This window comes from Ornithodoros turicata, chromosome 10, assembly GCF_037126465.1.
Source record: "Ornithodoros turicata isolate Travis chromosome 10, ASM3712646v1, whole genome shotgun sequence".
NCBI classification, from domain to species: Eukaryota; Metazoa; Arthropoda; class Arachnida; order Ixodida; family Argasidae; genus Ornithodoros; species Ornithodoros turicata.
In genome coordinates, this window is record NC_088210.1 from 9,260,019 (window position 1) to 9,281,841 (window position 21,823).

General features: G+C 47.4%; 1 protein-coding gene across 1 annotated transcript; it reads left to right on the forward strand.

Moving 5' to 3' along the window:
• The first annotated feature begins 18,246 nt into the window (after positions 1–18,246).
• Positions 18,247–19,335, forward strand: LOC135369711 (uncharacterized). The gene has a single exon (XM_064603226.1). The coding sequence runs from the start codon at positions 18,247–18,249 to the stop codon at positions 19,333–19,335; it is 1,089 nt and encodes a 362-aa protein (XP_064459296.1).
• The last annotated feature ends 2,488 nt before the right edge of the window (positions 19,336–21,823 follow it).

Here is a 21,823-nt window from a genome sequence, read left to right on the forward strand (position 1 = left end):
CGTTCTCGGGCACGTTCCTTTGGTATTCCTGTAAAGGATGCCGTGCGCGTTCTCGGGCACGTTCCTTTGGTATTCCTGTGAAGGATGCCGTGCGCGTTCTCGGGCACGTTCCTTTGGTATTCCTGTGAAGAATGCCGTGCGCGTTCTCGGGCACGTTCCTTTGGTATTCCTGTAAAGGATGCCGTGCGCGTTCTCGGGCACGTTCCTTTGGTATTCCTGTGAAGGATGCCGTGCGCGTTCTCGGGCACGTTCCTTTGGTATTCCTGTGAAGAATGCCGTGCGCGTTCTCGGGCACGTTCCTTTGGTATTCCTGTAAAGGATGCCGTGCGCGTTCTCGGGCACGTTCCTTTGGTATTCCTGTGAAGGATGCCGTGCGCGTTCTCGGGCACGTTCCTTTGGTATTCCTGTGAAGAATGCCGTGCGCGTTCTCGGGCACGTTCCTTTGGTATTCCTGTAAAGGATGCCGTGCGCGTTCTCGGGCACGTTCCTTTGGTATTCCTGTGAAGGATGCCGTGCGCGTTCTCGGGCACGTTCCTTTGGTATTCCTGTGAAGAATGCCGTGCGCGTTCTCGGGCACGTTCCTTTGGTATTCCTGTAAAGGATGCCGTGCGCGTTCTCGGGCACGTTCCTTTGGTATTCCTGTGAAGAATGCCGTGCGCGTTCTCGGGTATGATTTCAGGGTGCGTTTTCTTATTCAACCCGAGTAGCCAGGAGTTGGGTAACGACGTCAGAGCCTTTATCATCACGTGTTTCCAGAGTAGCCACCTTTGACCGTAATTTTCGAACGGCTAGAGTTACTCTGCGCTCAAAATGGCGGACTGGCCCGACGGGCGAGACGATGTGGAAGTGGTGGCATACTGCCTGTTTAACAACTTACCGCACATGCGTGCACGACGCACCGTCGTCTGCTATCTTGTGTGTGACGTCAGAACGACGGCTACCCTTCTTCAGAGCAGAGTAGAGTTGTCACTCCCTGGCTACTCTGGCTATTTTTCGCCGGCTGAAAGTAACTCGGAGTTGCCAGAGTTGAATAAGAAAACGCACCCTTGAAGAGTATCTCCCAGCTCCTGGGCACGTGTCCATATCCGTGTACACTCTTAGAAATGATGGTGGTGGTGGTGGTGGTGGCGAAAGGGCTCTTAGAAATGAACTTCACCACATAGCATGTTCCTAGTCAACCATCATCCCGAATGGCAACGTTCTCGCCCCTGATTTGTTGAAAACGGGAGGCGGCGCCTATTCTGTGCCGTACATAATGGCCACAAAATAGGCTCCGCCTCCCGTTTTCAACAAATCAGGGGCGAGAACGTTGTCATTCGGGATGATGGTTGGCTAGAAGCGTGCTATGTGGTGAAGTTCATTTCTAAGAGTGTATTTGTGGTGCCCACCGACGATGACGACGATGTGCCCCTGCTGCCACGCGTTTCTGCGCTGGTTCGTCAGTTCTACCGGCACCGTCCTAGCACGAGGCCACGACCATCTGTCCGCTGGGACATTCTACCATCGCCGGTCAGGACTCTTGTAGAGGAATACCATCGTCCTCTACATATTCACACCAGCGACATCTTCACGGAATATTTTTGCGGAAAAAAGAGCGAAAAGACAAGTTCCGTCCCGTGCTAGCTCGAGCATTCACACGGTGCGGAATACCGGGAATGGCGTACTGAGCATTTAGCAGACGACACTTAGCAGACGACGACAGCGTCAGCGTGTTTGCCTGTCGTCTGCTACGGAATATCTTGTGGCTGTGTAGCAGGATGATATTCCCCATGGTTAGCAGTGTACGTGAAGACACGACGTTGAGCGCTCGCGCTCACGTGACAACAGAAAGCGATGACGCTTTTCGCATCTTCCGCTTCTGGTGGAATGTCTGGTGGCATGCGTAGCGTTCCTGTCCTCCGGCACTTGAGAGGGCTCCTACTCCCCATTTCCTGCAGAGCGCGTTTTGCCGCGTCTTGGGTTCTCAGCAAATGTTGGTATTTAGTCAATATTTCTATCCCTCCGCGAACTGCTTTTCAATCTGCTACATGTGCAGCGTTTCGGTTTATCTGGAGAGAGGGACGCTTCAGGTCAAGAGATTGAACGAGTCAAGAGATCCATCGATTCAGGAGATCCAACCGGTCACGTGACAGGAGAGTTAAAAGATCCAAGGCGTCAGGAGTTCCAACCTCGTCAAGAGATGGAACGAGTGAAGAGATCCATCGTGTCAGGAGATTCAACCGGATATTCAACAGGAGATTCAACATACATATGGAGCAACTACTATAGAAGTACCATAACAGCTCTATCACTGTCGTTGATTTGATGCTACTGTAACTTACATAATATATCTGCTTTTTTTTTTTTTTTTTCAGTTTCTGCTCGTTGGAACATTAAAATTCGAGGATATGGATATCTTAAGGCACGCGCGTGTTAGATGAATTTTTAAACGTGGAATGGGTTTGAAGTGAGACAGTCTTTCATTTTGCAAACTGCTTTTGCCTGAAATTCCCTAATTAAAGAGACAATTAATGAATGTTAGGCATTTAGTCATCTTGTGGTTGCATACTTTGTCGAGAGGGTGTCCGCCTGACTGCAAAACTCAAGTGCAAAAACAACAACTGTGCTGCTCTCATAGCTTTTTAAATAAGAATTATGCACTCTTAAAAATGAACTTCACCGCATAGCACGCTCCTAGCCAACCATAATCTCGAATGATATTGTTATCTTCCTTGATTTGTTGAAAACGGGAGGCGTGCGCCTTTTTTGTGACACTTATGCTGTTCATAATTGTCACAGAAAAGGCGTACGCCTCCCGTCTTCAGCCAATCAGGGCAGATAACGATATCATTCGCAATGATGGTTGGCTTGGAGCGTGCTGTGCGGTGAAGTTCATTTTTAAGAGTGTGTAAAGGAAAAAAAGCACCCTGTACAAACTCAATATGATAACGGCCGTGGCATCGTCTCGGGTGATCGCAGCTAGTAGTATAGGGCGGCGTCTGTTTCGCGTAGCCCAATCAGTGTGGGTCACTGTGCGAGGCCGCCGCTAGGTGCCGGTAGAGGATGCAGCAGTGCAGAGCTTTGCTTTCCATCATGGTCGCTACCGTGTTCACCTCTCTGTTCACCTCTCCTGTACCACCATCATCATTCCCCTACCACTGGCGCACGAAGCTCCCATCAATAAGCATGCTAATTCCCCCTTAATCACCGTCTCCCTTAATCCCCCTTAATCAGACAAAATACACTGACGTCGTATATCTATCTATTCCATTGTAGGGTAATTCATTCCCCTAGCTGTCTCAAGAAGCAAAGCCACAAATTATCATTCTTATATTCTTGTCATTTCATTCCAGGCATCAAACAGATTTTCAGCGCAATGGCTGTGTCTACATCAGTTAGAATGCATGTGGAAGAAGAAACTTCACTCCAATGGAAGGAGATACGTGGACAAATGCATCAAGCGATAGACGACAGGGACCATCTTCAAGTACAGCATTGCCTCCAAACCGTGGCTCATCTCAGGTTATGGTTACATCCAAGTACAGGTGAATCAGCCATGTACAGAGCAGTCGAAGAGAGTTCATTTTCCATATATGGATTGCTTCTGTCGCACAATTGTGACTTCAAAGATCAGGAGGAGAGGGAATGTTTCCAGCATTTGACCAAAATTCAGCGATCGGAACTTCAGCGACACCTATTGTTCGGGACGACGTACGAAGACACTCATCTAAAATATCTCAAATCTCGGACGTATAGTAAAGCTGGCCCTGAGGACTTCCTAGCAAGAGTCGACCACGTGTACCAGAAACTGGACAGCATCGAGTTAATTCAGCTTATTCTGAAAGTAGTCGCTACCGCCTATCACCTAAGTATTCGATTCGACTTTGAGAGGGATGACGTCCAACGCATGGCGGGCTGTTTCCACGGATCGAATCATGGACTAACAAACTATGAAATGGAAAGAATCTTTATAGGAGCCAAGCAAGCACAATTGATTGATGCCGCGCCTGATGTCTGGGGCACATTCGCACACGAGCTTTGTCACCTTGCTCTTCAGTTAGTGTACAAGAATGGTGGAAAGCCTTACCAATGCCTGGATGTCCAGACACAAGGCAGGTACCGAAAGATCATCGAAGATGTGAAGGAGAGAAAGAAAGACAAAATATTCGACCTTGCATTTGGGTACAACAGAGAGGAGGAGGAATTAATAGTTCGAATCCCGCATATCCTTGCTCACCATGGCTCCCATGGACACAGTATCGTTCAGACCCAAGCACCAGAACTGTACGAGTTTTTCGAGCGCAAGATTATTCCAGATATGATGACTCACATAGAGAAGTTTCGCCCAGGAAAAGACGCAGAAGCAATGAAAGAACAAAATGCCAGGCTCGGAAAGGCGTACAGAACAGACGAACTCAAATTGTCATTCGATGCCCCATTGCAGCCAAATCGCTTAAAAGATGTACCACTTTTAATTTTGACAGCTCCCAGCATACCTCTGTTAGAGGTACTAGTTCACGACGCCATTAAATCAACTGGGCAGCCGTACTTATTCTTCGAAGCATCCCAGTGGAATGAAAGTTTAACTGATGTCTTGCTGGTCAACAAGTGCAACTTTGTGCTTCTAACTTACAATAACCAAAGCGCGTTTAAAAGGTACTTGAACGTTTTGAGCGAACTTTCGAGCGTAGTCGGTACGAGGGTAATAATTATTGCGGACAAGAAGGACAAAGAAGAGATTCTGAATCAAGTGCAAAGGGATGCCTTCTTTCGAATTGACAAGAATAACTACCAGGATGAAATATCCGAGGCGTGCTTTGAAAACGTAACAGAAGAGAACAAGGAAGATATTCGAAACGGCTGCCACATACACTTTCAAGGCACTGATCATAAGATACCACTTAGTGAAGTCATGAGTTTCGAAAATTTCTCAAAATTCATTGACTTGGAGACATTCGTCAAGTTATGCGAATCAAGATACGTTGAAATAGGACCAGACCTTTCCGAATTGGTGCAAGGTGTCGGTAAGTACTACGTCAGGCGGAACTTTGAACGGGGAGATAAATTCTCGATAAGTGGAGCCCTCTCTTCAGTATCTGTCGGCTCTTTGACATCTCAAGATTCGATATTTGAAGAAGAGTCTGAAGACTCTGATGAAGTAGGCGGGTGCAGTGGGGTAGTTGAGGAGTCCGGGTGGTGCGGTGGGGAGATTGACGAAGAATGGCTCATCAATGCCCCGGATAAAGTTGTCGCTATTTGTGGCTCCCCAGGAACGGGAAAGAGCGTTTTGGCATCGTGGCTTGCAACAGAGATCAAGAAAAGGGATGCGAAGCGATGGGTACTACACGTGAACCTTCCGCAGAGAATTGGACTTGTGAGTGCAGAAACTGACGTCACTGACCTCCAACAATTGGCCATTCTGTGCGGTGTGAAAGAAAAACAACCGGATATCGGTTGGTTTCAACAGAGCGTGGTAAATGGAACACCATTCGAGATCGTTATAATATTTGATGCCTTTGACGAAATTCAGAAAGAACGTCGTGTGTACATAGTCGACCTCATAAACCGCTTAAGGCAATCCAAAGTTTCAAGGGTCTACCTAATGAGCCGTACAATGCTGCAGCCCATCATAGAGGATGCCGTCAACACCATTCCCCTGAAAATGACTTCTTTTTCGAGTGACGATATTGTCCCATTCCTGGAAAACTTCTGGAGAGCAAATGGATTGATTGGCGTCTCTGATGATGTACTACACTCAGCTGCTATGGAAACTGTAGATTCATACAAGGAAATTGGCACAGCCTTGAAAAATCCTCTTCTCATTCGAATGGTTGCGGAATTGGAACAAAGTTCAATTGATCGACATGGATGGGAATTGGATTTGGAATGGGAAGCTGGGAATACAACAACTTCCCAGGACATTGGAGAATCAGCTCAAGGCACAAAACTTGGTCGAAGAAGTCGAAGTGTTTTCCATATCTACAGGTTGTTCGCGGACTATAAATACAAGATATACATAGAAGAAAAACTACAGCTGGACCCGTATTCTTCTGTTACAGTTCTCACATACGAAAACGAAAGAATAGAAAAAGAGTTCTACCACAAGCTAGGCCTGCTTGCAGTGCGAGCTATTTTTTACTATGATCTGAAACACATACTAACGCTAGAAGAACTTCAAGCAGGGAAACTTCTCTTGCGAGATGTGACTGAAGGTGGCTTGGGACATGGTCTCCTGGACGGAGTCCACGATGGCATTCCCACTTTCCTCCACAGGACGTTTGCCGAATTCTTTGCAGCTCATTTTTTGTATGAGAAAACAAAACGTGAAAATGTCTTCCTGTCACCTACGGGATACCTGAGACGCCATGAGAGAGATTTCGAAGATCATCAGAGGAAGCGTAAAAGCTCGCGCGTATTTATAGACGTGAATGACTGGGCAATCAAGTATCGAAAGAAAAACCAAGGCGTGATTGTATTGTGTCTGCTTTATGAGAAAGAGGACTACAAACAAGTTACAAAATGTTTTGATAGTTTCGCGGCATCTTCTTGTCCCGTGCATTCCGCCATTATTGATGAAGATGCTTCCGCTCTAAGTTGTATCACTGAAGAAAACATGCACAAACGCGACGAGTTCGGGCGAACGATACTGCACGTTGCAGTGTTGCATCCAAACCCTGACATCCTGGAATTGCTTCCAATTAACGAGTCGCTCATGACGAAAGATAAGTTTGGCATGACCCCATTCATGTACCTGAATACATTCCTAGCGCATGAGCTAAAGTTGGACGAAGAGTATGTACCCAGAATCAGAATAAGGCTGCGCATGTTGGACATATTCTGTGCCAGGTTGTCCGATGCGAAGGTCGAGTGGGCGAAAGAAATTTCGACCATCTACGAGAACGTCAAGAACGAAAAGACCATGTGTAAGTCTGTGCTGTTTAAGGCCGTGGACGGTAACCTCTGTTCCCTGTTACGTCTTCTCCTGAGCCAATTGTGCAGGAAGTGGAATGAATGGTATCACTTTAAAAGTCTGCTTCGTGTAGACGTCGACAGCATTAGGGATGACGAGGAGAACACTCTGTTGTTCCATGCAAACTCGATGGCCGTTTTCAAACTCCTGTTTCCTTACAGCGACGTTCGAAGAGTGAACAAGCTTGGCCGAGGTGTGCTGCATTATTACGTCCAAGAATTCCACGAAAAGTCGAATCTCTCGTACATGCAGGGCGACCTCAGAGAGTACAAGTTTTCGTTTGACGTGTTGGAATCCATTTGCATCCGTTGCTCTATGGTGGATGTTCCTGACATCTACGGGATTACTCCGTTGCGCTTGAGTCGAAGCACAGGGTGCAGGGAACTAGTGAAACTTCTGCTTCTCCGATCACGGATGGATATGGATACGATGTATATATCTGATCCAATCTTACTGCAGAAGGAATTAGAGAGGAGCGCTACAGACATCATCGATCTACTTCTTCCTCATGCACCCACATATCTGCATCCGTTCCATAGCGCGTGGTCACGAAATTTGTCATGGCTTTTGCCGTGGGGATACGATCCCCTCATTGTTCCCTTAGTCAGCCTTTATTTTTCGCAAGAAAAGATGTTTCGAATAACGGACGGTATGATCTTAGGCGGCATGCGTGGATATGTTGGCCTATTACCTTATGTGGAGATCAGCGACGCAGATGACTATATTGACATGTTCACCCGCTCGATCACTTTGTGGCGCCTTGGAGAGATAAGTGTGTCTGAGCTCAAAGTGTTGCTTTTGCGTTTCATCAACTCACCTTCATTTCTGCACACACGTGGATGTAGAGTTCTGCATCGCTGTATTCAATATGGTCACAAAGACGCGATGAAGCTGTTGCTTCCACATTTATACATCGATACCACAGACGACGATGTAATGTCAACTCTCAGCGTATCATGCAGGAAGTGCCCAGAGAGGCAGCGGGAAGTGACACGGTTGCTTTGCCAGTGGAAGAGAAGTGAACAAATGAGACAGCTTGAAAGTGTACCCTCGGACTAACGTTTTTGTCTTGCTTACTTATCGGTTTTAGATACACCCGAAGAAGACACCACGTGTTACGCGAAACACGAATAAAGGTGCTGTTTATAACAGTTATAGCACTGTTCGCTCGTCATTGCCGTATCATGACTGACAACTTTACAGCATACCTAACGGGACCTTTTGTTTTTTCTTCCTCACATAATTGGATGACTTTCCCTCTTCCTGTAAAGTACTTTTAAAGGAGTAGACAGCGCCATCGAAAATATTTTCTGCTTAATACGTCTGATAAGTGTATGTCCGTTAGTTTGTCGAATGCTAGAAAAAGCTTTAATGTGCATGCAGTTTCCCATGCAAAAAAGAAAAAAAGAGAAGAAAAAAAATAAAACGAAATGTACGCAAGCACAGATGGGGCCCTTTCACACTCGGAGGTGTAACGACGTGGAAAAGGACAATGCACACGTGACTGGTTAATGCACCATGTCAGCGCGTTCCCATTAACTGGTCAGTCGGGTTCAGCGCCTGTTTCTTAGTGCGTTAGCATTAGGAGTGTCAAAATGGGAAAATCTGGATGTGTGTGTGTGTGTGTGTCCGAGTATCAGTCGATGAAACCTCACCGAGGCAGAGATATAAGTGGACATTTAAACAGGATATAAGAGGGTGAATGTAAATGAAGCTAAATAATTTGAAATTAAACTGGTCGAAGGTAACTAAGAGTACGAGGTAAGAGTACCTGAACGTAATTAAAAGTAATTAAAAACAAAGCAAGAACATTGAGTATTAAGGTAATATATATGTAATTAAGAGAATGATTAAATGAAATTCACAGAGGTAACCGCAGGTTACCGGAGGTAATTGAATGTAATTAACATAAATTAAAGCGGAATTGAGAGCAATGAAGGTAAGGAAACGAAATTAAAGGGAATTGAATGAAATTTAAGATTACTGCAGCTGGCCTTTGGTAACTAAAGGGTAATTACAGAGTAACTCAAAGTAATTGAGGCTAATTAAAGGTTAATTAAATAGACTTAGATATAGTATTGAAAGTGTCGAATCGAAAGCCAAATACAAATAGGAGATGGACAACCGGAAGTCAGGTTAGACTGGAAGTGGAGAACCGGAAGCCGAGTTGGACGGGCAGTGAATACTGGAAGTCAAGTATAGACGGGAAGCGGAAAACCGGAAGTCGGTTTTAGTCGGGAATTGGATAACTGGAAGTTGGGCTTAGACCGGTTGTGGATATCCGTATGTTAAGTATGGAGCAGTGAAGGCGCTTATTGCTAACACATTCCTCTGGCATTTACCGCTAAATTACCACCGATTTTTTTTCTTTTTGCCTTGAGGGCTTTCTTCTTTTATAGGCGTTAAACCTCCTCCCGCGGGGGGATTCGTGATTGAAAGGGTGACCATGCGCATGGAGGATTACATTGTCCAGCTGTATAGTTTCCCTGGGAGCTGTGCTTCTTCAGAGCCCTAAACAGCTCACTGGCAGACGAGAGCTAAGGTATATTTAAACAGGTAGCGTAACTCCCATAGGCCCCTGTGTCTTCAGAATGACGCCATGATAGAGACGGTCAGCGCCATCCATCCGTTGCGCGGACTACTACGATTGTAAATAAATGACGTCAGAGACGACGTCACTAGTATGAATATTAAGTAGTGCATAATTATCCATGCACGTTTACATTGACCCGGCCCACTTCGCTTGCCTTGTATTCCCTTTTCCGCTCCCAGTCAACAATACCAGACGAGAACACAGAAAAATAAATCATATCAGATTTAATTAATCATATCAATTCCAAATACATACAGTTATCACAGATTTTGACAACTCCAAACAGAAAGGCATCGTGATGACCATACAGAAATTAGGAAGGCTCACATAAGGCCCATATCTCACCTAGAGCTATACGTACACCTAGTGATTAGCAGTTTGCATTTATTCAATGAGTGGCCGTTATAGGTCCATTGCAACAAAACACAACGTCGTCGGTGCACAGTTGGTTCCTGCTAACACTCACACCATCATGGCCGCTCGTCCCTTGACCAGATCTTTTTTTCGCGGGCCCAGAAACATGGGATCATTGTATTCATCTGTTCACTCGTGTTAATCTTGGTTTACAGCACGGAGATATGGACGTCGCTTCCTGTTTAACCCAAAGAGTGCACGAACTCCGTATTACAATGCATGGCCACACGGTACGGATACAGAGACGCACGGATAAACAGACCCAACTGTGACACATGCGCAAAAGAGCAGGATACGGAAATGTACTGGAGTGGTAGATGATCTCGTATATGTGCACGAGCGGGGCAACAGAAAGCTTTTTCTACATTGAAATTATGAATAACCTATTAGTACACACATAAGCCACGCCCATGTTGTAAAGTTTTTCTGTTTACAACCGTACCTCTACTGTCAACAACACCCAGGATCGCTCGCGCCTCTTGCTGGTGGCCTTGCCGGTGGGTCTGATTTGGTATTTTCGCTTGTTTTCGCTACCAGTTTAGATATACCTTGCGAGAGCTGTGTAGCAGACGACGTTTCTCTCAACCAGTCACAAAGCGCTGACAGTATGACGTCAGCGCAAGGCCAGAGGATGGTTACGCTCTCCATCAATGTAGCGCACGGTCGCTTTTTGCGGCGCACACTAAATTCCTTTTCTGCGGTACCTTTGTCTCTGCGGGCTGACTTACTTCTCATGGTGCATTTTACTTGTCTGCTTAACAGTTGTACAGAAAGAAAACAGGGAGTTGAAAATAGCTTCTTTGCTGCTTCAAAACACAGGCTGATCCCAGTGACATGACTGGGGATACATGAGGAAATCCCATCCATGTGCGCAATGTAGCCTCAGCGTGTCCCTCCAATGAAGAGATGAGGCACCCATCAACGTCTCAGAAAGGTTCCGTGGGTGTCTTCTAATAATGTGAATGGGACGTGAGCGAGTGAATAGGATGTGTGGAAAACATTCATCTCCTCGTAACCACTACCCCGTTTGTGCTGTCACTTTGACAGTGTACTATATTGTAAAGTGCACAAGCGTGTCTGACACATTCCTTTTTAGGAACATGAACAATTTCAAAGTATATTGCTTCTTCTGACAACAACACAAATTATATTCTGATGATGAGGTTGGGGGACTTTCTACTCTAGGAGTGGAACACTACCCCATAGCCAGGAGGTCCACTTTGAGTTATGACGATGATGAGAGATGACTGTGATGATCGGAGTGGCGATGGCGATCCTGACCATGATTGGTGGGAATGTCCCAGGGCGCTGTCGTCGTCACAATGAGTCTGTGCCAACGGTATAGTCGAGCGCTTCCACCGTCACCTGAAGGCGGCCATCATGGCCTATGGCAATTCATCCAAATGGCACGACTGTCTTCCTTTAGTCCTCCTGGGACTTCGGGCCTCGTGGAAAGAGGATTTAGGCTGCACCGCTGCCGACCTGGTGTACGGCACCAGCCTTGTCCTTCCGGCCCAGTTCTTCGAGCCCACTTCCTCAACGGCCATTAACCCCTCGGACTACGTACGGAGGTACGTATGTGCTATACTTTTAGGTGGCCAAGTAGAATGTGCCGTTGTCACGTTCGCAACTTTCCGCGAGTATTCGTTCGTTGCGTGGTGACGTCCAGCACACATATTAATCTAGAGATCATATTGCTCTATAGTTGGCATCTACGTAGCCTTAGTTTAGTCCGTGTGAAACGTTAGAAGTAGCCAGTGCGTGTGGCTTGTCTTCCGGTGTGATATCAATACATATAGGTATATGTACTATACATCTCGCCTTTGTTTACTCTTTCAATAAACATTTCATATAGGTCTCGCTACAGAAAGCCGGCCCCTGTGGCCGGCCTTCCATTTGATGCAACAAGTAACGCAGTTACAGTAAAGGCCAGTTCCCACATATAGCGCTTCCCTACATAGCGCTAGAAAATTGCGCTATATTTTCCTCCTCGCATTGCTGCGAACCGCTATAAAACCACTCTTGTCGAAGTAGAGCCTCGGTCAACTTTTCTAGCGCTATATTGAGCGGTGAGTCTGTGTTAACCAATCGTGAGCGTCTTCCAGCCGTGATGTCGCGGGAGCTGGGGTTTGTTTTGCTTCTAATCACTCGAAGCAGCAAGGCGGGAAGGCGACGACGACGACGACATGAAAATGGCCACGAGTTTCATCTCGCCGTGCATATGCCAATTCATGGCTGTTTGGTTATACTATAGTTCGGTATCGCGATCACAGCATCGAAGGGGTCATCTGCGTTCATGCTACGGATATCCGGCGCGGATACTAAACTATCACAGAGGTACCGGTGCATCACGTCGCAACCAGATATCTCGTGACTGCAGCAGGATAGCGCTCTGTGCTCGGTAGTATGTGAGAACGGCAACCGAAAAAATAGCGCCAGATTTTAAGCGCTGTCTTCTAGCGCTATAAAGCGAAGCGCTGTATGTGGGAACTGGCCTTAATCGATACTTTTTCGGTAACGGAGTGCGTATCGCGATACTTTCTTAAGTCGGTATCGGAAAGGTATTTCCGTTACAAGTTTATGGTAACGCGATCTCTGTATCGTTGCCGATACCGATACTTTTTAATGCCCCACCCTTTCTTCACCGACCATACTTCTCACTCTTATTCATTGACAATGGTCCGCCTAGCCCTCGACAATAAGCTTGTGGATACGCCTACGTGCTCCGTAACCGGAATTATGGAATTATACCCAACACGTGCTCACCGTTTTTCTTTGAAACTGAAGGAAATAACCACGCTGTGTTCAACAAAAGAGTTGAGGTCAACGAACAGAGGTTGAGACTTTGACAGTGCGCTCTGGTTTCCACTACTAAGCTGCCGTGTCGCACTGAGTCACGCTCACATATACTGTGGCATTGTTAAGATCGGAAGGATTCCTTGGTCATTGGACTCCACGGCACGTGTTGGCCTGACACTAACGTAATTATCTCACTGGCCTGTGTTAGCTGCCGGAGAGACCACGGCTTGCAAGGATGGCAGAAGACGATTTCAAGAACCAGCTATTGACAAAAGTCAAGCATAACGTTTCCGAGCTACATATGAAATATGCTGTCTTTTCACTGCAAAACTGTTTACGTAAGTGATATTTCTATGCTGCGTCATCTCCGTATTGCAAACAAAAGTATCGCCCAAAGTATCGCGTTACTTTTTCTAGTAAGGGTAGCGGTACTCTGTTACTTTAGAAAAGAGGTATCGATATCGGTATTTCGATACTTTTTACTCAAGCAACGAGTATCGGTATCGCGATATCAAGTTTCGGTCACGGGTACAACACTGCTTTTTAGTCATGGCTCATCGGTCAGGAGTTGGCATTATAATTTTCCATCTTGTCGCGGCGCGGTAAAGTGGATTGAGTGCGATTGGGATGTAATTTCGGTTGAGTTGGACCTATCGGGCGCAGTTCTCAGAATTGTCAACTTGTACGCTCCGGTCGGCGGCGGTGACCGTACGGAATTTTTAGGGTCCTCGATTATTTCATAGTGGGTGGTTGCGGGGGACTTTAACTGCGCTATTGACGGTCATGGGAGTGGAAGCAGGCCTGTAAACCAGGGCCTGTTGCAATTAGCTGGCGGCCTAAGACTTTTAGATGCATTTTCGCACATAAATCCTGGAGTTTACCAGTACACGTGGTGCAATGCTCAGGGTGCACATAGCCGACTTTACCGTTTGTATGTTTCTTCTTGTTTTGGTAGCCGTGTTTTGAATTGTGATGTGGTTCCTTCCGGAGATCTTTCTGACCATGAGGGTGTGCCTCTCTTGCTCACTGGGTTGCGAGGTCCTCGCTCCGGATCCGGCTGCTGGAGACTTTGTGCCGAGCTACTGCGAGACACAGAAATTCGTAACGACGTCACAGCGTACCTTGTTCATCGCCGTGCTGACACTTTAGCCTCGCCGGAATGGTGGGAAGAGATCAAATTAGGAGCGGCGAGTTCTTTTCGTCAGTGGAGAGCTATAGGCGTACAAGGGAGAGTCGGGAGGAATTTGTGCACCTCCGGCAAGTGCTGTCTATTTTGCGCCATATCCTGGGTCGCGAGGCCCAGGCAATGATCAAGCCATACAGGACGTGCTAGGGAGGCTAGCCTCTCCGAGATTACGTTTCTGGGACCAGTTTTCGGCAGCACAGTCTGCCGAGCGCTGGTCGCGAGAAGCATATTGCTCTCGCCTTTTGCTTGGCCATCGCTCTCCGTCGGCCTCCCAGTGTCATCGGGCAACTTGTTGCAACCGACGGTTCGGTTCAGGAGCACCCTGGTGGTACGATCACTGCTGCGTGATCATTTTATGGCGCTTTTTGACTCCGTGCAGCCTGCCGACGTCGCGGGTCGAGCGTTTTTGCCGGACGCACGACGTATCGAGCTCAGTGCAGCTCCGTTCTCTGAGGACGAGTATACTGCTGCCGTCAGAGCTCTTCACACAGGAAAGACTCCCGGTTCCGATGACCTCCCAGCTGAATTTTATAAATGCTTCTGGTCCACTCTTCGGAGGCCTTTGACAGTTCTGTTCAATCAGTGCCTAGCACGACGTCTCCTCTGTCCGTCCATGAGGGAGAGCATTGTCACCTTGTTGTGCAAGGATACTTAAAAAAGAAAACAAGACCCAAATGCCTATCGTCCTGTTTCACTGCTTATTATAGACTACACAATTTTAATTAATAATAATTGGGGGTTTACGTCGCGAGACAACTGAGATCATGAGCGACGCCGCAGCGGTCGGTCTGTGGATTGCCTTTGCCCACCTGAGGGTTCTTTAACGTTCGATGAAAGCTCACCACACGGTACCCCGTATTTAACGTCCCTCGCGGAAGACGGCGTGCCTAAGCAACTTGTACCCTGCCACCAAGTTGCTGGCGTCCTCGGCCGGGTTCGAACCCGCGATCTCGGGCTTAGAAGGCGAACACGCTACCGACTGAGCCACCGAGGCCGGTACAATTTTATCGAAAGCGATTTTGCAACACATCACTCCAGTTCTTGGTACAGTTATTCCTCCTTTCCAGGCCTGTGCAGTCCCTGAGCGGTCCATCACGCTTCATACGCAGGTTCTACGAGACACGCCTTGTTTTGGGCGCATAGTCGGCGGCAACCTTGCGTTTTAGTGTCGTTTGACGAAAGGTACCCTTTAATTGCGTGCTTCACGAATACATGCATCGTGTGTTGGAGGCGAGTGGGTTTGATCGCGAGATCATACCGTGGTTTCGAGCACAGTATGCTGGTACGCCAGCGCCCATTGGTCTCAATGGGGGTACCTCTGCTAACTTCCCCATAAAGATGGATGTCAGCCAGGGCTGCCCCCTGTCGCCGGCACTGTGTGCTCTAGTGTTTAGCCCACTTTTAGAGTCCCTCGCATTCTTGGTTGCATCCTGGATGCTTGCCCTTCCGAGCACATCAGCGTTACCACTTTTCGCGTATGCGGACGATATATCGCTCATCCTGACTGACAAGGAAGCTATCGGGAATGCTCTCAGGAAATTGGGAGCTACGGTAGGGTTTCTAGTCCACAGATCGATAGAGAAAAAAGCGCCCTGCTCTTTGTTGGCCTGAACCCGTCGTGGCCCGCACCCTCTGGTATTCCTGTGAAGAATGCCGTGCGCGTTCTTGGGTATGATTTCCTGCCTTCAGGAGTATCTCCCAGCTCCTGGGGCCCTTGTCCATATCCGTGTTTTAACACGTGCGACATCCTCGCGGAATATTTTTTTGTGGACAAAAGAGCGAAAACACAAGTTCCGTCCACGACCTACTAGATTATAACGACCATGTCGTGGGCACCCCTTCCCAGCGCCGCATTTTTGGAAGCTAGCGGTGGGCGCTTCTCATCGTCCCAGTTATTGCTTCCTCAACTTCTACAATGCTTTGTAGCTTACCTTAGTATTTCTGTAGAAGCGGTGGACGTTCCACAGATGTTTCATTCTGAGGTTGATTATCATCATCATTCTACGAATTTTCATAGGCGCTATCGCTGTCGTCTGCTACGGTAGTCGTACATACGCTTCTGCGCGTTCAGAATTCAAATTTCCACCGTCCAATCGAGGCGCAGATCTTGCGTGCCGATGAGTAGCGCCCCCTGCGGATCGTGCGGACGGGCTCCTCATAGGGGTTGTTGATTGTGACATGGTCGTTATAATCTAGTAGGTCGTGGTGCCGTCCGGTGTTATGTTGAGCTGAGCCATGGAGGAACGAAGAAAAGGAGGCTGTTGCGGAAATTTCACTAAAAACGACGACGACGACAAAAAGAAAGGATACGACGACGAGAAAGATTTTATCACCGGATCTTGACCATTTATATATATTTTTTTTTGAATGTTGTAACGTTGGGCACGCTTGTGCTTTTGTGATTCCTTTGGTTTTTTTTTTTAGTAAAGTCTAATCTTGGTTTTGGTTATGGGTGTATCCTCTTCTTGAACCGTTACCTCACCTTCTTGGCACGACATGACAGATCGGATGTGGTAAATCGGTGGATTTCTATTACATCGCTTTGGTGCCGAAACCCGGGGACGCGTCTGTCGTGGCCAGATCGAAGAGGGCCAAGCCATCAATTCGTCGCATCCATGGAACGTCTCAAGTCCAAGCGTGGAACTCGACGAGCTCAAACTACGAGAATTCTCAAGATGGAAAGCCTGGAAAGATGGAACTGCCTCAGCTGAAGCGCTGAATGCATTACTCCAACGTCTCACTACCTACAAGCAATGCGGAGCTCGTCGTACTGAATACCGCCATCGAGCCGCTTGTGACCGATGAGGACTACGAAAGTGAGTGCGCCAGTGTTTTGGAGCATGAGGACAGAGTAACAGAAACAGTCGCCAACCTGAACTGGAAACTGGCACAGCTACAGGCGGCGGCTGCGTCGTCAATGGGATCCTCGAACGAACCAAGTTCACCGCAAGCGTCGTCGCAACAACGTCATATTGGGATCAAACTTCCCAAGTTGAGGCTTCCAACGTTCAGCGGCAAGTTAAGCGAATGGCACAGTTTCTGGGAACAATTTAACGCAACCGTACATGAGAACAAGAACCTAGTGAAGATAGAAAAATTCCAGTGTGTTCGATCAGTGCCATTGAGCGACAAGAAGGCGAAGCTCGCTAAGGATAAAAGATGTTTTCGCTGTACCAAGAAGGGCCACAGCGCCAGAGATTGCCGAGGGAGGATGAGATGCAGGAATTGCGGCGGTCGTCACGTAACATCCATGTGCGATCCTTCGTGGAAGCCCGATAAGAAAGAACGGGCCATAACTGATGCTAAGGATGTCACAAATGTCCTAGTACCGGGAGGAGCTTGCAGGAACGGCACAGTAGTCCTACAGACTTTCAGATGCTGGGCCGTCGGAAGAGGAAAGTGCATCTACGTTAGAGGAGTCGTGGACGGAGGCAGTCAACAAACCTTCATAAGCAAGCAATTGGCTGATCACTTAAAACTCAAGGTGATCGACACTGTTACGCTCACGCTCAATACGTTCGGCGACACTTCTGCAAGTTCAGAACGAAAACAATGTAGCGTCGTGGAACTCAGTCTACGCAGTCAGTTCTCGCCTTCAGAGTATCTGCTAAAGGCAGTCATCGTACCCGTTATCTGCAGGGACATCATCGCCATACCTTTGAATATTGATCTGGTAACCAGAATTCAGGTAGGCGACAGCAAACGCTCGGTGCTGCAGACAGTCGCGAAGATCTTCGATCCACTCGGACTGGCCGCACCGTTCGCTATCAAGGCCAAAATGGTATTCCAACAACTTTGGCAGCAAGGTGTGGGGTGGGACCAGCCAATACCGGACAGCGTCAAACGTGACTGGGACTCCTGGAAAGCAGAACTGGCGGATCTACTTAATGTATCTGTTCCACGGAACCTGAAGAGAGGTGTAGAGACGATGCGAGTCCACTAGCGTATGGGACATGTGCATACCTCAGATGTGAAGACTACGACGGTAACGTACAATGTACGTTGATTCTCTCTAAGGCTCGCCTAGCCCCTCTCAAGAAATTATCGCTTCCCAGGCTGGAGCTCATGGGAGCTCTCATTGCTGCCAGAACAGCAAAATTTGTCAAACACGCGCTACGTATGCCGTCTGTTCCGACATATTTCTGGGCGGACTCCAGCATTGCACTCACTTGGATAAAAGGACGAGCTGCAAGATGGAAGATTTTTGTGTGCAACCGCGTAACGGAGATTCAGGCAACGTCGACAGCGGATCAATGGCGGTATTGCCCAGGAAAACAAAACCCCGCGGACTGTTTAACGCGGGGCATGACAATTCACGCATTGTTAAGGAGCTCGCACTGGTGGGAAGGTCCCAATTGGCTCAAGGACGGAGAGTCTCAGTGGCCAAAATTTGATGCTCCGTCCCGGACGGAAGAATCGAACATGGAAGCCTGCAGTAACTCTTCGCAGGTGATGCACGTCACTCTCGAAAAAGTAGAGCCCCTAATGGATATCCAGGACTTTAGCAGCCACGTGAAACTACTACGAGTTACCGCTTGGGCTAGGCGGTTTATTGACAGATGCAAGAAGGCAGCCCAATCGTCCGCACCGTGGATTACCGCCGAGGAAATCAATGCAGCCGATGAGTACTGGATAAAGGTTGCTCAACAAGAGAGCTTCCCTCACAAGGTGCAGGAACTGAAACGTGGCTGCGCCATTCCGAAGGCTTCCAAGATTGGCAAGTTGCAAACCTACATGGACAAGTATGGGATCATGAGATTAAAGGGACGCCTGGAATTTTCACCAGAAACAGAGACTGTAAAGCACCCAATAATTTTAGACAAACGTCATAGGCTGTCTAACCTGATCGTTAACAGCGCACATCGGCGGACCCAGCACGGCGGTGTCCAGGCCACTATGAACGACGTTCGCGAAAGGTGGTGGGTTACGCAAGCTCGACAACTAACGAAAAGTGTACTCGCAAGGTGCGGTACGTGTCGACGTTTTCGAGCGCAGGCAGCGACGTCTCCGACGGCACCGCTGCCACCGGACCGAGTACATCAAGGCCACCCCTTTGAAACAGTGGGCATCGACTTCGCCGGGCCACTGTACGTCTCGAGCAAGAAAAACTCCGACAAATCGTACGTCGCATTATTCACTTGTGCGACGTCAAGGGCATTGCACTTGGAACTAGTGTCGGACCTCACCGTAGACTCCTTCCTGCTAGCTATGCGCCGTTTTATCGCTCGTCGCGGGACCCCATCCACTATTTACTCCGATAACGCGCTCACGTTTAAACGCGCCGAAAAGGAGTTCACAGCACTCTGGTCTGTCCTGCGACACGACAGAACACAATGGTATCTATCCTCAAGACAGATTCGGTGGAAGTTCATCCCAGAGAAAGCGGCATGGTGAGAGAAGCTCGTGCGAAGTGTCAAAGACTCTCTTAGGAAGGTACTCGGCAAGCAAAGCCTCAACTTCGTACAGCTACAGACCGTTCTTCTTCGACATTTAACATGAAGCTGCGTACCACAAGAGTGCTCATTGAGAACACCTTTGGCATTCTAAAGCAAATATTTCGGCAGCTAAAGGACGTAGAATTAGCAGACGTAGGACGCTGCGCACGCTTGGTGAATTGAAGCGTCAGTGGCTGGTGAACATGTAGCACAATAAATGTAAGCCACTCAAGTGTAGGTAGAACAACACAGTATAGAAGCCCTTTCGGTTCATCTGAATTGTCCCTCCTAAGTTTATACTTCATTACGTAGTGTGACACTACCTTTTGCCAGAATATTAGAAAACAGAGAGCCAGGGCTAAAATAGGGACAGGAACATAGGCAAAAGTGCACAGAGACCAGCAGACGGACAAACACAGAAGCATCCCATGCCAGCAAGTGCAAAGTGGAAGTGCATGCAAAGGAGTAAATATAAATAAGACACTGCATGTGGGGAAACAAGGAGAAAAAGAGGGAATATGAAAATATATCATTCTAAAGGCACCTCTGCTTCTCCTAACAGACGCCTTATCAAGTTGCCATTTATCATATTGAGTCTCACAATTTCTTTGTGCCGCCTTTCTCTGTTTTGTTCACGCTCCCTTTTCTCTTTCATCTCTGTGCCTATTCATTTCATCCATTTTTTTCAAAAAAAGCTTTTAATTCAGCCATTCTGGCTCGTCCAGGCTGATTCCTGCGGTGGCGTGGTGTACCGAGAGTCGGCTCTGGTGTAACTGTTGCCGCTGTTGGTTGCCACTGTTGGTCGCTGCTGTTAACTGTTGGTGTAACTGTTGTTTCAGTTCCTGCTGGGGCTCTCACACTGTCTGACCCTTCTGACCCTGTCGGCACTTCGTGTAATGTGGAAGGCAGTGTACCACGTTCTACGGTAGCATCACAGGGAGGCACTTTTCTCCTGACGTCAGTAACATTCCATATTACTTGTGGCTGTATACTGTCGTCTGCTTGGCGTATCTGCTCAAATTCCCTTTCATATGGCACAGCTTGCCTGCTTCGGCCAGATGTCCTGTTATTATCTATTGCCTTTTTTTTTTTTCATCTTCATTACTGTCTTAATTCTTACGTCACACTGGGGTTGGCGTTTTTGTTGTGTTTAGAATCCTGTTTAATTCGTGGGATATTGACTCAAACATTTGCTTTTTGTTTTTGAACTTTTTGTATGGACCTATCTGTGTACTATAACGACTGTATAAGTCCATCAATAACATTGTCTCTCCGTCTGTCCATTTTAATGGTGAAAGAAAAAAAAAGCAAATGTTACATTTTCACTGCACCTCTATTTCATAATGAAGTTGTGTAAAGTCGTAATCAAGTTAAAACACCTGGGTAGTTTCATTTATAATCGAATGATGCCCGCCGGTCACATTTTTTATTTCCCTCGAAAAAAATATATGTTATCCCACCCACAAAGAGATACAAAAGGTGCCTGACCGCAGGTCTCTGCGATATTTTCTTCTCCGTCCACGGCGCTTCGAAGCAACCGGCGCGATTTCGCGGCTCACATTTTTTCCAACTTTGTGACCTTGTATCTTTTGAAAGAGATGTCCCATATGAACGACTTCTGTTTTTCTTTTGTTTTTTTTTTTTTTTTGCTGACAGAGTGGATGGTGCATGTTCCACCGCTGGCTATTAAATTAATATGGTCAAGAGAAAAGTACACGAAAAAAAATCCCGAAAACGCAACAGAGAACCGTTTTACCGCACGTTTGGAAGGTCATGGCCGCGGCCCTGGATCTCCGACTGTGATGTTCTTCACATGAGCAGAAAGATCATTCTTTGCTCTTTCGTTTGACGTCAAACACATTGCTTTATCTTCGGCCATTATCCCGTAACAATGCCGTGAACACGGAGGGGTAGGGGAAAATTATCATTTTCGCGGCAGTTTTTACCCAAAAAGGACATCCTGAAATTTTCCAATATTTCGTACTAACGTAGCTGAGACATAGCTCTTTCACGATATGCAATAAAATTTTTGCTTATTTTGGTCCCAGAGGGTGCGCAATTTTTTTCGCACCACTATTAGGCAGCGCTCGCAGGGGCCATACAGACGTACAAAGAGTGGACTTGCACCCCACCCCCTGACTTCTTTTTTTTTTTTGCTTTCGGTGAGGGTGCCGTCATGCCGAAGGCCGACTATAGTAATATGCACAGATCACTGTGATGTGAAGGAGTTCCTCGATTTGCGTCGTACTCGTGCGGTGGTGCTTGTTGGCTAGACAGTAGCAACATACATTCGGATGGGATGCAATCGCTCCAACCCAGCAAGAAAGTACTTTACGTATGACATCACGACCGTTTGTAGCATGCGCTTCAAGAAAGGAGAAAGCCCATTTGAACAGACAGTAACCTACAGGAAGCAGGAGCTACCAATTTCACAGCTGTCTATTAAT

Bases quoted from the DNA above. Each gene is read 5' to 3' on its own strand.
- LOC135369711 (XM_064603226.1), top strand. From the start codon at position 18,247: ATGACAATTCACGCATTGTTAAGGAGCTCGCACTGGTGGGAAGGTCCC.